Source organism: Polypterus senegalus, chromosome 4, assembly GCF_016835505.1.
Source record: "Polypterus senegalus isolate Bchr_013 chromosome 4, ASM1683550v1, whole genome shotgun sequence".
In the NCBI taxonomy this organism is placed as follows: domain Eukaryota; kingdom Metazoa; phylum Chordata; class Cladistia; order Polypteriformes; family Polypteridae; genus Polypterus; species Polypterus senegalus.
The window spans coordinates 58770081-58785930 of NC_053157.1; the positions used below are offsets into that span (position 1 = coordinate 58770081).

A 15850-nucleotide genomic window follows, 5' to 3' on the forward strand; every position below is an offset into this window, starting at 1 on the left:
GTGACAGACTGCTGTCACTGTCCTGCTCCACTGACAGACTGAGGAGATCATTCCTACCCCACACTATGCGACTCTTCAATTCCACCCGGGGGAGTAAATGCTAACATTACTCAAAGTTATTGTCTGCTTTTACATCCATCCATCCATTTCCTAACCCGCTGAATCCAAATACAGGGTCACAGGGGTCTGCTGGAGCCAATCCCAGCCAACACAGGGCACAAGGCAGGAACCAACCCTGGGCAGGGTGCCAACCCACCGCAGGACACACACAAACACACCCACACACCAAGCACACACTAGGGCCAATTTAGAATCACCAATCCACCTAACCTGCATGTCTTTGGATTGTGGGAGGAAACCCACGCAGACACGGGGAGAACATGCAAACTCCATGCAGGGAGGACCCGGGAAGCGAACCCAGGTCTCCTAACTGCGAGGCAGCAGCGCTACCACTGCGCCACCGTGCCGCCCGCTTTTACATGCATTTTTATTACTATTTATTTTAATATTGTTTTTTGTATCAGTATACTGCTGCTGGATTATGTGAATTTCCACTTGGGATTAATAAAGTATCTATCTATCTATCTATCTATGATGATTTATTTAATGTTTCAATGACTTATCATTAGATAGTTAGATAGATAGATAATCTATATATCTATCTAATGATAAGTCATTGAAACATTAAATAAATCAGTGTAAAAAATGAATAATGTACATGTGCTTAGCTTTAAATTTTAAACTTAGTTTGTTCCGTAACATGTGACACATAGTTGGAAGTATGCAAACTGGACAATTACTTTGCTGATTTTAGTTGGTTTCAGTCGTGCGCTCGGTGCTCCAAGTGTTATAAGACTTGCATCGTGCTCTGTCGCCGGAAACCTGCTGTGCACTAAGCGATGGTGATGATGGAAAGATGTAAATTGATCGATTGCTTGCACGGATCCTTGTACATGATCCCTACAGTTCACTTAATGTTCTCAATCCGACTTTTCATAACAAGGAGTAAATGTGTCTAAGTAAATATTTGGATGTTTCGATTTTCATGCCAGAAAGCAATTAAAAAATAGTTATCACTTTGAAAACGCATACAACGAATCTAATGGATTAAGCAGCGTTATTACTACTTTTAAAGAATCGCCTTTAGGCCTTCGGAAGTTGTTGCGCAGTAGTTTGCGTTGCTGACTTATGGATCCAAACATTGGGGTTGGAATCCCACACCTGGTGGTTGCGTGTACAATGCCATTGCTTGAGCTTCTCGTGAATATACGTTTCCAGACGTGTGATCTTTAATAGAGTGGCGCCCTATCTGTGGCAGTATTTTTATCCTGGCAAGTTGTGCTCGTCGCAGGAAGCTGAATTTTTCAGTTGCGACCGTTCAAACTGGGGCCATGGAACGCAGTTTCTGCGTTTATGCACTACTCTATGTTGTTATTTACATAAAATATTAACAAAGCATAACCTTTATTAAAAACTCGTAAACAGGGTTAATACAATATGTGTTAATACTTACCAATCCCTCATGTGGAATGGGAACTGGGAGACAAAACAGAAGGCAGCGCAAAGCAAGAGTGGCACCCAACCTTAAGGAACTCCGCCTTTCTTACATGACAATGGGCGTTCCTTTAGTCATGAACGGACCCTTCGTCCTGTGCGAATGAATGTGGGCGTGTTTGTGAGTGTGTCTGCTACGGCTTGTCACCGATTATGTTGAGATTGGCTCCGGCTCCCACAAAGAGGGTTCGATGAACAGTATTGGCTGCGTCATCTTGTCAACGGATGAAAACTGAGAAGGATTTGCTAGCAACTGTCTTTGATGTGCTACCGTTCATGGTCAAATCATTTACAGAGTTCCACTTCTCCACGGCATACAGTTCCCTCGACTTTATAAAGCACGCTAGATGTGGCATTCCTGCTTTGAAAGTGGGTGAACGAGACACCTTAACTTGGCTTACTTGAATTGTGCGCCACTGAGGCAAAACGCTACAGATCATCGTATGCACATCAAACTACTGGTAATGTGTGACCATGAGAAGGTCAATTCACCTGCTTGTGCTCCAACTGGAAATACAAAAGAAATGTAATCTAATGTATCGCAAATGTTTTAAGACGCCTTGGACAAAGTCGTCAACCAAATTCTAATAATAATAATTCAATATCTGCATCCTTTAAAGCGAGCAAAAATATTTAAACATTCTCATCGAAGCCCTACTCTGCCATGACATTTTACACCTTAACGGTTAACAAGGAAAAGTAAAATTTGCTAATTTAGCAGGGAGGCAGCATTTATGTATAAAATTTGTGTGTAAAGCATTTACACAATAATAGTTTTTATGTTGTAAAGGTATTTCATAAGCAAAGTGTATATTTTTTATTTTATTTTAGTTTATTTATTTTTTAAATATATGGCAATCTCAAAGAAATTAGATAAAATGTTCCAGGTATTTTAGTACAGTGTGAACAGGTACACTTTCCTATAAAACTATTTCCAATTCCAAATATGAAAAAATAGATTTTTTTTTTAAATCTATCCATTAAGTTGTCAACTCCATACCTAAAACTGGAATAAGTGGGTCTGAAATGTTATGTGATATTATGTTTTTTGAATTACTTCAACAAAGGATTGTAGAGTGCAAGGCAGGACACCACCCTTGACAGGGCACTATTTCATTCCACACCCACGGCCATTGCTAATGCTCTAATTCTTTGGGATGTAAGAGGAATTCAGTGTATCAAACCAATGCCAAAATGTTTTCCAAAAATATTTAAACCCTTAAAGACACAGGAAAGACAAGGATACTTATGAAGGGTTACCTGAACCTTGTGATGTTATGAAGGTGATTAAAATGATTAAAACGTAGCTGAAAATTACTGTTGGTTAAAAGTCGGTTTAGAGCCATAGATCTTTTTGGGTAGTTTTCTAATACATCAAATATGTTTGGTCAACAAGCTTAACATGAGTAGAATATTAGGTATTTGACTTAAAACACTGAATCTTTATTGATCTGAGTTTTTATCTTTTGGTTAATTTCCTTGGCATATGTAAACTTGCTAACTTTATTTACAAGCATACAGCATTTAGGATCAAAATGGACAATCAGCCTGAGAAAGAAAAACAGATGAAATATTCACATAATCATTATTAAATCTAATAAAATGTCCATTAAAATGAAATCCATGTTCCTAAATTTCTTTATTATGAGTAATGTTACATTAATGTGTTTTCACAAAGAATTGCAATGCTCATAGAAATAGTCAGCTAAATTTCAAAGGTATGCCATTACAGAAAGAACTACTCAGAACAAGATATTCCAAAGAGAACCCAATGACTCAACAATTCATACATACTTTTATAGTTCACCTTCACCTTTCATTATACATCAAAGGCAGATTGCAGCAATGCCCATATGCTGAAAATAAGTAAAGAACTCAAACTAATCATGATTTAGTCTGCTACATACAGGCTGGGAAAAAGGATTCTAACAATAGTGCAGTGTATGGCTGACATGTTATGGTATATTATTGAAATGAATATAATTATTTGTCATAGTTGCTCAGCTATTGAATGACACCATGTCCTTAGTTACTTCATGTTGCTGGTGGGATAGGCCTTGGCTGGCTGTGATCATAAAATTTTACAAAATGTTTTAGTAAATTGGGGAATGGAGGAATTTTATTAATCACAGAACTTATCACATTGCAGTTTCATAGCTGTTTACAAGTACAATTATGTAACCACCACCTGTTGTTCCAAAAGACTATCACTAGTATTCCTTAAATTTGTCTCTTAATTTCTTTTACCAAAAATATTTTTTCATACAATGGGGCCTAGAAACACATTAAAAGGGGGAAATTAATGAGCCCAACCCACAACAGGCATGTCATTACACCTTCCAAAAATCTAAATGCCTTGACTGTAATTGACATAATGGATTAAAAGGAGAAGAGCACTCTTGTGTCGTTACTCTTCATGTCCATTTCAAGAAGATCCACATGAGTTAATTGAACAACATGAGCCTGTGCCCCAGTGCTGCCTCTGACTCAACTCTCAATCTGTGATTGTTGTAACTGTTTTACCATTACATAAATGATTCATAAGTCATTACACAAATTCTAAGAAAGTCAAAGAAATCAACCAAAAGATAGTTACTAGTTCAAAGTAATAAACAAAACAAAGTTAAACTAAAAATCATAAGCGGCCTTGAAAAGAAATTCCATTTGAAATTCAGGCAATGTGTGCGCATGTGACTCACTCCTACATAAGATGACCAGCATGACATAACACTTAATCATTTATGTCCTCTTTTGAACCTCAATATTTTTATTTCCAAGTATCTGAACATTTGTTATTACGATGATGATGTAATTAAATTTAATAACATTTTTGGGCCTTTGTCTATGATAGTCACCGCCATTTTGTGGCTGTCTTTTATAGTAGTGACCATATAGTTTACAGTTTCAGTGCCATACACATGATACAGAAGTCATGCGACAGATTGAATCCTGTCTCTCCATTTATATAAGACAGTAGTGTCCAAAATCTGGTATCCTAAATATAGGATAACTTAAAGACACAATTTTCATGGGTTTTGTTTTTTTGTTTTTTTTGTTACGGATCCTCACTTAATAGTTGGCCTTATTAGCCTTATTAACTTTTACTCTCTATTTAACAGTAGATTTTGCCTTGGGGCTTTGGTTTTGTGTTACTGATTTTTGCTTGGTTTGGTACAAACTTCTGTCTTGGCTATAGAGTTTAAACTCTGCCTGATCCATTTGGATTTCATCTTCTGGTTCTTTCATCTGCCATCCTTGTAGTGATTCTGTCTGTTTTACACAGCCACAACAACAACAAGCTGTAAGTGTGTATAGGACACAAACTTAGACATACTGAATGTGAGTCCATGACAACTAAACTGAAAATGGAGAAGCAGATGAAGTGATCCTCAAAATAGAAACAAACTTATAAAGATTGAAATGTTATCATCTCCTGTTAAATTGTGACAACTATTAATCACATTCTCTGGGCTGAGCTTAATAATCATTTCCAGGTTTAAGAATTACTGCCTTTTACTACTGGAAAAATAAAATAGAACTTCACCCTCAAACTCACATTGTCCATGGAATTGCTGACCAATTGTTTAGATTTAAAAGCTTTCCTTCTCCTTGTTGTTGTGATTTATTTTTCTTTTTGTATTATTTCTGATCATGTTATTAGTGTTTTATGTTGTATTTAATTCCTTGTTGTGGTTTTCAAACAGGCTGATTCTAATTTTGCCATTGAAATTTGGGTTTAACAATGTTCATTGCGTTTTGTGTCTTTCTGTGACACTCTTATTGTTTGTGTAATGGTTTGTTAATGGTTGCTATAGCAATACTTTCTAGGAACATTCAGTGTGTGTTGTCAATGGTGTAAATGCATAGAGGGCTGCACATGCATACCCAAATCATCCAAAATTATGTATAACAATTTCCTTAGTGTTGTGTATATTTTTAGTGTTTTTTTTTCAAACTTTGGTAACTGATTTTAGCAGTACAAATTTTGGTTATTATTCAGGGGTTTGTTTAAAGATTGGATGAACTGTTGGTAATGAATTCTTTTCATGTTATCGACATTGTTTCATCTTTTTGTCCCTTTTCATTAAAAAATATTCTCTGTCTCTCACAAGCACAACATTTGTCCTCTTAAAAGAGCAACACAGTTCAAACTCTGTCTTTTAGATTTCACCAACTGGGTTGAAGAGATTTGACTGATCTATTGACAGTAATTTCCATCCTGAGTACAGTTTTATTGGCTTAGGACAATGTGCTTCCTATTTTTTTTTGTACAGTATAAACAAATAATAGCTGTTGTGACAGAATTAGGGTTTTCTCGCACCCTTGTACCCTCGGACCACACGTCAGATACCAGATAAAAGTCCAAATAATTATTTATTATAATAATTAAGTGCACAAAGCACGCTCCTCTCCACAATTCTCCAATAAACCAATAACAATAATCAATAAACCAATCCTCCACTCCCAGACGCTTAGCCACCCTGCCTCCCAACTCAGCTCGTCCGTCTGGGATTTCCCACAGTCCTTTATACTGCTTAACCCGGAAGTGTTTCACCCCCTCTGTCCATGTGACCTGGAACACTTCCGGGTCAAATAAAAATTCCTTTTTTCTTCACCCAGGAAGCACATCATTCTCTTTGTCCACATGACTATGATGTACTTCCTGGGCGTAAGGTAAATAGTCTCTGGGCCTCCCTGCAGCGACTCCTGGCTGCCCCATGGTATCCAGCAGGGCTGTGAATAAAGACTCCAATGTCCATAATGCCCTGCTGGTCTTCGGGGCACCTCCATACTGCAGGGAGGGCTCCACCTGGCGGCATGGTGGTATTGGCCGGGATGAACAGCTGGCCATACATCACACTGTTTATATGATCCAAACCCATTATATATTACAATAACATTATAAATTAACATCAGAGATATATTAAAATAAACTTAACAAAACAATATAGCTCTTACTTCTAATGCTTTCCCAAAAAAAATGAAAATCTGTTTTCATTTTGAGTTACAATTACCACATCTTTGTTAATCTATTGGATCACTGTAACAATGTCTTCCATTTTTGTACTCATCCGCTGCAAACAAATTTCCCTCAGGGATAATAAAGTCTACCTAAATCTAAACCTTATTTGCTTTCTATGAAATATTTTAAGTCATTCAATAATTCTTTATTTTATGTAATGTATTTGTTTAAGCACCTCTCAAATAATACAGGAATGTACTTCAAGCGAGAACACAGACAACTGAAATATTATTAACATGAACATTCTGCATCCAGCTTACTCCAGTTCAGGGTCATGGGAGCAGTTTCAGAATCACTGGGTCCCTCACACTTTCCACTCATGTACACTCTCATGTTTACTTTCATACATGAGGTATATAGAAGTCACCACTTAATCATGCAAATTCTATACCAACCGCAATGTAATTATTAAACTACCAAGTTAATGAAGACTTACAATACAAGAGCTGGTATTTCACTCTCACAAAATGATTATGTGCATTCACAAGTAGGTTATGCCTAATATGCATGAGAACAAACTTGTATGACTCTTTCCTTTTATTAGGTAAACTTATTAGGTCTTTGAATTGCAACCTCTATCATTTTTCAGTAGCTTTAAGAATATTGCCCTTAATGCTCTATTGCAGTGATTCTTAACTTTTTTTGAGTCACGGATCCCTTTAAGAATCTAATGAAAGCTACGGACCCCCTTCCCCAGAAATATTCAAATAAACACAACTTTGAATACAATGAATATAATGATTTGGTTGTCTCATACATATATGACATACACAAAGTATTATTAAACTTTAAAGTAAAAAGTAATGGCCACTCATTATAATTATGAAATACAATGTTTTGGGCAAATTAAAACAGATCTACTACTACGTTTTCTACTACCATCACTACTACTACATCTACTCTAAATCAACAGTACTGGGCAGTATAGTGAATATAAATGTTATTTTTTATCTGACCCTCACAGACCCCCTGAAACCCATCCATGGACCCCCTAGGAGTCCACAGACCTCAGGTTAAGAACCCCTGCTTTATTGTAAAGTGGGATAGAAGATAGCTACTTCAAATTCTGCCAAGAGAAGTGTCGCTGACATTGTGCATAACTGGAACTACTAATCAGTGGTTAAGTTATGTCTCAAAATGGGCTCCTCGTTCACTTTGTTTCCTATTTTGCCATTTTATCATTTAGAGTACCTGTCATGATAGACTCTTATAAGACAAAGTATAGTAGTGAGTTCTAAATTATTTTCAGGCATTTTAAAGGAAATATGTTTGCAAGACACGTTATTGACGGCTCCTTCTATTAAGTTGAGACTTAAATTTATGGGAGAGATTGGGAGCATGAGCTGATTGCTTGTTGCCTTCCCCGCCACACGACAAACTACCTGAAATAGGATCTGAGTGCAGCGGTTGACACCTCAACACCACACTGGAACAGTGTGAGTTTTTTGGGTTTTTTTGGTGGCTGGAGTGCCATTCCTGCCACCAACCCCCAGGTTTTCCTTGTTAATTGGAGGACCTCCTTCTAGGGCTGGATGCAGATTAACATCATACCCAGGATGAAGCACTTGCAGGTTAAGGGCCCTGCTCAAGGGCCCAACAGAGAAGAGTCACTTCTGGTGTTTACGGGACTCGAACCGGCAACCTTCCAATTGCTGGAGCACATCCCTTCCTTCAGAACCACCACTGTTAATTAAGCTGTAAATAAAAAAATCCAATTAAGAGTTAGCTATTATCAAGAATTTCAAAGTAAAGATTTTATTTTGGGGCGGCACGGTGGCGCAGTGGTAGCGCTGCTGCCTTGCAGTTAGGAGACCCAGGTTCGCTTCCCGGGTCCTCCCTGCGTGGAGTTTGCATGTTCTCCCCGTGTCTGCGTGGGTTTCCTCCGGGCGCTCCGGTTTCCTCCCACAATCCAAAGACATGCAGGTTAGGTGGCTTGGCAGTTCTAAATTGGCCCTAGTGTGTGCTTGGTGTGTTTGTGTGTGTCCTGCGGTGGGTTGGCACCCTGCCCTGGATTGGTTCCTGCCTTGTGCCCTGCCTTGTGCCCTGTGTTGGCTGGGATTGGCTCCAGCGGACCCCCGTGGCCCTGTGTTTGGATTCAGCGGGTTAGAAAATGGATGGATGGATTTTATTTTGTAGTGAAGCAGGATTAAATATATAATTTAAATTGTTATTTATTTTATCAAAGAATCTGAATCCTTGACAGTAAGACAGCAAAAAATGAATGTCTACCATATACAGTATGCAAATTATTACACTTCAGGTATATTAAATTGTGGCTCAGTAGTTGAAAGTGTTACTTTCCATCTCCCAGAAACATAATTCAAACCTACGTAAACCTGATCACTATCATTTTTTTCACATCTATGTAGGGTTTTCTGTATAAATGAGATGTTGAGTGGAAAACATCTGATTACTGACTTTCACCATACTAAACAGCCTTTATACCCAGTCACTATTCAAGGAGTGGATGTAGCAGTGGTGCAATTGTATAAGTACTCGTGGGTCCACATCAATGATAAGCATAGAGGAACTATGTAAGAATGGGAAGATCAGATTTGTTTTCTTTAGATGCCTGCATTGTTTTAATGTGGGAAGTGACATATTCACATCTTCTATAACTCTGTGATGGCCAGTGTGATCTTCTATGCTGTGTTGTGCTGGGCTGTTAGCATCACTTCAAGAGAAGCACAAGAAATCAACAACCTAATTACAAGGGCAGACTCAGTTATGGAATTCTCTCTAGACCCCCTGGAGGTAGTAGCAAAGGAGAAAATTAAAAAGAAACTGAGTGGCATTATAAACAATGCTGTACATCCTCACTCTGCTAATTATTACAACTGAATTTAATAGTGCACAAATTGAAAACCTTGGTGCTATTTATGCTAAATGCCTTGCAAATTCTAAAGCCAGCTAAGTAATGTTTTGAATTTTGGTAGCAATTTCCTTGGAATTTTATAAGTTGGCTTTTGAGCCTACTGACTCTGCAAGATACATATTTTAGGAGTAGTCTTATTTGTATTGTCCACTCAAAAGGAAAAATGCTTCCTTGCACACTAAAATATTAATGTGGTTTTCAGGGCATGATGAAAGCCTTGTACTGACAAATCAGTACGTGGGGTTCAGTATATTGGAAAAACTGATGAAGTGCACTTTGGCATTCTATGAGATGGGACTGCACTTCAGATATAATAGATGATAAATGATAAATGTTACGGAAGTATAAAAAATGCAAGCAGACAATCAGACTACACCTGATAAATAATACATACATCAAACATTTTTTACTTTTATTATGCCCATTAAACATTTAAGCTTAGGCGGTAATATTTTTTAGGAGTCTTTTGTGCCATCATTTGTGAATTTCCCCTTGGGGATTAATAAAGTATCTATCTATCTATCTATCTATCTATCTATCTATCTATCTATCTATCTATCTATCTATCTATCTATCTATCTATCTATCATCTTGTGGATCTTAACAATGACATGCTTTTTAATTCAATGATTAAAAATGCATTTGGATGTTTTTTTGAATATTTCCTATTTATATTTTTACCCTAATAATGTACATTAGAATAAATAATGCAGTAGGTCGACAGCAATCCAAGTGTTTTTATTTTTCAGTTCAAAAAGTAGTTATTACACATTTCTCCAAAACAAAATATATGCTGATGCCAAATTCAATACAATACCATGAATATATACTGTAGCATAACATTCTCAAACATGATAATAAAATTCAACGACATGGATAGATTATTTTAAAAGTATTTTAATAATGTTATTTCAGAATTATTTTATTTGTTTAATGCACATGTCAGCCAATATTAAAGTACATAAATGAAAAACAAATACAACAACAATGGGAAAAGTTGCACTAGTAATTGGGTGAGTTATTGACCAAAAATGGCATATTGGCACCATTCTAAAGCACAGCTTCAAGAACTTTGGCTTAATTCCTAGTCATGTACGTGTTTATGCAGAGCCTGCATGTAAAAAACTGGCATCCTATCCAGAGTTGGTCCTGCCTGGGACTGACAACAGTTTAAGCTGTTTATTAAAATATTTTTAGCAGGGAAAATTCAAAGGACATTAGGACTTTGGATATCATTGTTAATTATGTGAATCCAGTGCCATATTACTAGTCTTGAGGAATATTAATTCCAAATATTTTAAATATTAAATCAGATATTTTAATTTATTTATAATAGTGTCAGATAATGTGTTTTCCACTGGCTAGATTGCGTGTTTGTTCATTTGAACCTGTTTTCTTACATTACTCTCTTATTTTGTCATTGTTTTTGCTTTTGAACATGCACCATTGGCTGCTGGGTGGTACAGTGGTGCAGTTGTAGTGTTACTACAATAAGGAGACCTATGTTTGTGTCTCAGGTATTCCATGTCTGCAGGTGCTCCAGTTTACTCCCACTGTCCAAAGTCGTGCATGTTAGGTCAATTGGCAATGCTAAATTGGCCTTTAGTATTTGAGTTTGTGTTTGTTTGCACTGCAATAGGCTGGCACCCTGTCCAGGGTTTGAGCCTGCCTTGTGTGCTATGCTAGCTTGGATAGGCTCCAGCCCCCATGATTCTGGTCTGGATTAAATGGGCTAGAAAATGATATGACATGACCATGGCTATTGATGGTGTCTTTCGGCTCATTTCTTAAAGGTTGGTGTTAAGCCTGAGAGTCGTAACCACACATGACCATGAGTGCTGATGTGTGATGCCATGGGTGCAATTTCCTGCCAAGAAGGCAGCATGTAAAGATTACCTGTCAGCCATTGTGAAAGCAAAAGAAAATGTAACTTTGGCTTATTTTCATGAACCTCACAATCCTACAGGCAAAGAAAGCAAAACTTTATATAATTTTCTGTAGGCAATGCCATATTGAGATATAGGAGCTTTAAAGAGTTTTAAAGATGACAGAAGGATTCTCTTACATTTCAGATGCTTTTATATCAACAGTACTGCTTTTGATTTGTGTATTTTTTAATCGTAATTTCTGAATAACCTGGGGCCTCATGTATAAACGGTGCATACGCACAGAAATGTTGCGTAAGAACTTTTCCACGTTCAAATCGCGATGTATAAAACCTGCACTTGGCGTAAAGCCACGCACTTTTCCACGGTACCTCATGCCTTGTCGTACGCAAGTTCACCGCTCGGTTTTGCAAACTGGCGGCACCCAGCGTCAAAGCAATGGTACTGTTCTTGTGAGATTACTCATTATTTTCATGACGCGGCTTTATAAATACACAGAAACTAACCGCATATTGTTTATTAGTGTAATGCATCTGATTGTAATTAACTCGTAACAATATAATGGTGCAGGGAACAGCCATAGTATTCCAAATACCATAACTGCTTTAGCGTTGTTACTCTCACTTCTTCTTCTTCTTCTTCTTCTTCCAGCTCCTCCCGTTAGGAGTTGCCACAGCGGATCATCTTTTTCCATATTTCTGTCACTGCACGACTCGGAGTATTTATATCACTGTATCTGAGTGGGAATCACAGCAGCAGCTGGACACGCTGTCTCTGCCACGGCAAAACGTTTCAAAGCCTTTCCTGTACGGACCTTGTGGTTCAAAACAGTTTAATCCCAAGAACGTTAAATGCAGTCAATCAATTGCTCCTTGTAGAACTGTTAGGACTTTTAAGTACAATCACCTCACTGTAAACTTGCACTACAGTTATAATATCGCACAACCTGAGCCACTTTGTAAAGCGCGTATTTACATATGATGACGATATCATTTTTAAGGTGAAATGCAGCAAAATATGTTTGTTAAATTATACAGATAAAACTTTAACTTCATTTAAATAATCTATATTCTTCACTGGGAGTGTCTTTAAGGATAGAATAATTAAACATGTACTACGAAGATATTTCAATGTTCTTTAAACGTTTTGAAGAATCGGCGCTAAACTAACAGATGGCTTAACGTCTATTACAGAGCTGATTGTATGGCGATCGGTTACTTGGGAAAGAAAAGCACTGACTGCAGTGACGGCTACGCCAATATATATTGAATATAAAACAGAAAGAGAAAATAACAACACAGCTAAAAACGCAGCGACAAATTTCGGCAAAAGTTAAATGCTTGTGTCATGAGAACAAACGTTCTTTAACTCCTATCATCATAAAAATGATATCATGTATACATCTCAGTATTTTAGTTATTCAGAGAGCTGTAATATCACGAATGTAATGGACTCTGTGTCCAGTTGGAGGAAGAGAGCCGGTTTAAGAAGCAAGTAGTGATTCACACACATAGAGCACATACGAGTAGAAGACCAAATACAAAACAAAGCATTTAACGTGCTACTTTAATTACGATGTGATTTTAGAAACTGGTTAATTAAACAATTTTAAGATGAATTTTATGATGTTCTACTTTAATGACAAAAAAAACTACATGATTAAAGTGGAAATGTGGAGATTGAAGTTGACATTTCGTGCTTTTTCCCCACCGTGTGGCTTTTTTCTCTGTACCCTAATAAGCTTTCATATGACACTCAGACAGTGGGCTACAACTCGGCTTTTCAAGGCGACTTTGATATGTGACTTCTTTTTTATTTCCGGCACTGTGCGATTTGTGAATGTGAGCTTTCAAGTTTCTCCAACACGCTATGTCACTCGATCAACTTCATTTTGTTGATTACACCACGGTTTATTTGAACAAATAGTATGTTTTTCCTTTGCCTCCACTTGGTATTCGCTGAAATTCTTATATTTTCCCCGTGCTTTTCCCATTGTCTTTTCACAGAAGGCTGCGCTTAAGGGCGATTTATATTGATTTGCATATTCAAATAGGCGTAATTCTGGGAGGATTTGGGGCGTTACAAAATGCGCGTGCACGAGTGTTAGTTTTCACGCTGATCGGGATTTATGTAGCGGAAGAACGTGGAAGTTGGAGTATGCACAGATTCCTGCATCTGGATTTTTCTGTGCGTAAGCACATTTCGGCTTTTGTGCTTACGCCATGTTATAGTGCGAGTTCTACGCACGGCGTTATACATGAGGCCCCTGGAGATTGTTTAATTATTTACAAATATTGAATATTTAAGTCTGTCATTTGAACAAGTTAGGATTTTTTTTTCATTCAGCAGTCATTCAGTGATAGTCCAGTCCAAAAATACTGTATTTAGAATTGTAGTTAAAATTAATTGATGCACAATTTCATTTCATTGCAGGCATTTTGCTTGTGGATGCAGTGTGAGAAAAGAAGAGATGGGTTTGCAAACGTTTGTGCTTTTCCACAAAACGTGCCACATAACCACTTCTATTTTTCTATCTTGAGTATGGCTCAAGCTGATGTTAGATTGCTCTTTCCCAAAACAACTCAAATCCATTTGTTTTATTAATAAAAATAATGCAATTTACTAATAACACAAACATTATAGAAAATGGATAAATGAACACAAATATAAACATAAAAGGCAACCAACAAAACAACATAAAATTTAGGCTATCTGTCTAGCTTTCCCTTTTACTCATATAATGATAATCTATACTAATAAAAGGCAAAGCCCTCACTCACTCACTCACTCACTCATTCACTCACTCACTCACTCACTCACTCACTCATCACTAATTCTCCAACTTCCCGTGTAGGTAGAAGGCTGAAATTTGGCAGGCTCATTCCTTACACCTTACTTACAAAAGTTGGGCAGGTTTCATTTCAAAATTCTACGCCTAATGGTCATAACTGGAAGGTATTTTTCTCCATTAACTGTAATGGAGTTGAGCTGGAATGACGTGGGGGGGAGTTTCGTGTGACATCATCACGCCTCTCACGTAATCACGTGAACTGACTGTCAACGCAGTGCGTAGAAAACCAGGAAGACCACCAAAAAGCGCTTAAGAAAACATGCATTATATAATTGAGAAGGCAGCGAAACAATAAGAAGCGAGCGAGTGACATATACTACCATATTCATGACTGCTGCTACCTCGGAAAGAAAGCAAGGTGTAAACCTAAACTTTAAATTAAGTTCATAGACAGGCTACCGCTGGCGTTTCACATGCCCACAGGTAATGCGGGATACAAGTTTAATGAGAGGACGAGGATATAAACGAGTTTTGATCACTTTATAACTAAGTTAAAATTGTAGGTGAAGGGGTGTGCTTATGCAAATTCCAAGAGACTGTGTTTGTGGGGGATTGACAGTTAAGGCGGGTGGGGAGTCACGCCATCATCTCCCTCCCATTCATCTCATTTGGCTCTGAGCTGAGCTCTGCAGCTAACGCCGTCTTCCGAAGCAACTTGGTCAGACTGCCACCAAATACTCACAGAAAAATCCACAAGTTAATACACACGCTGTCTCTAGAGTTTCTCCACACTGAATCCTCCAGGCACTACTTACAAAAGGTTACATTGACAATCGTGTTACGCTATTTTTAAAATCTTTCCTTTTCTTAGCACAAGCACAGCTGAGAAGCTTCGATGCATGTGCTCCATAACGTTAAAAATAATGCATTTAATCACACTTTGCATTACAAGCACAGGGGAGCTTTTGTCAATGCATGATTTCCTGGTACACCGATTACTTTGATCAGCGCATCCCGATTCATTTTACCCTCGCACCACCTTAGTTTGAGAAGAAGTATGAAAAATATGAGGTTAACACAGAAAAACATCACCAATTCAAGCTTTATGAATAATCGATTCGCCATCAATAATTGTTTTGGTAAAGCCATCCTCCTTCCATTTTATAATTTTTCCGCCACTAGCCGTGATTAAATGAACGGTAAATAAAGTAAGAGCAAAGCGAGGGTGACTTATTTAGGCAGGCATATATATGACAGCAACACTCATGACAATGTCAATCATGTTACGTTATTATTAAAATGTTTCCTTTTCTTTTTCATTACTTCTTTAACACACTACTTCTCCGCTGCGAGGGGCGGGTATTTTGATATATATATATATACATATATCTCATATAATATATGAATGACCTCCAAAGAGCGCTGAGACTTTTGATATCATGAACGTGTCTGCAAAAACTGTGGTCTCCTGCCCTGCAAAAGTCGAGCAGCCAGCGCGCGCATAGCTGTGCCGGCCTTTGAGACGCTGACTGCGCTTCTGCCTTAAGTCAAAGTAAGCACTTTTCATTTTTTTCATCCTCCCCCTGCGCTATAGCCCAGACAAGTGCAAACACGGGACCCCTTTTCTACACCACGGCAAAATAATATTAAGGCGATTCACACTTTCTTTTGCACGTATACGATTATGAGGTTCTCACCCCGGATTATGAAGACACGCACAC

General features: G+C 37.7%; 1 protein-coding gene across 1 annotated transcript in view; it reads right to left on the reverse strand.

Moving 5' to 3' along the window:
- LOC120527376 (cytochrome P450 1A1) overlaps positions 1–1593 on the reverse strand; it is a 37146-nt gene extending 35553 nt beyond the window's left edge. Inside the window, exon 1 of the mRNA XM_039750723.1 lies at positions 1514–1593. Coding sequence (XP_039606657.1) covers positions 1514–1524 — 11 coding nt within the window. The 5' untranslated portion in view covers positions 1525–1593. The remainder of the gene's footprint in view (positions 1–1513) is intronic.
- Between the last annotated feature and the right edge of the window lie 14257 nt (positions 1594–15850).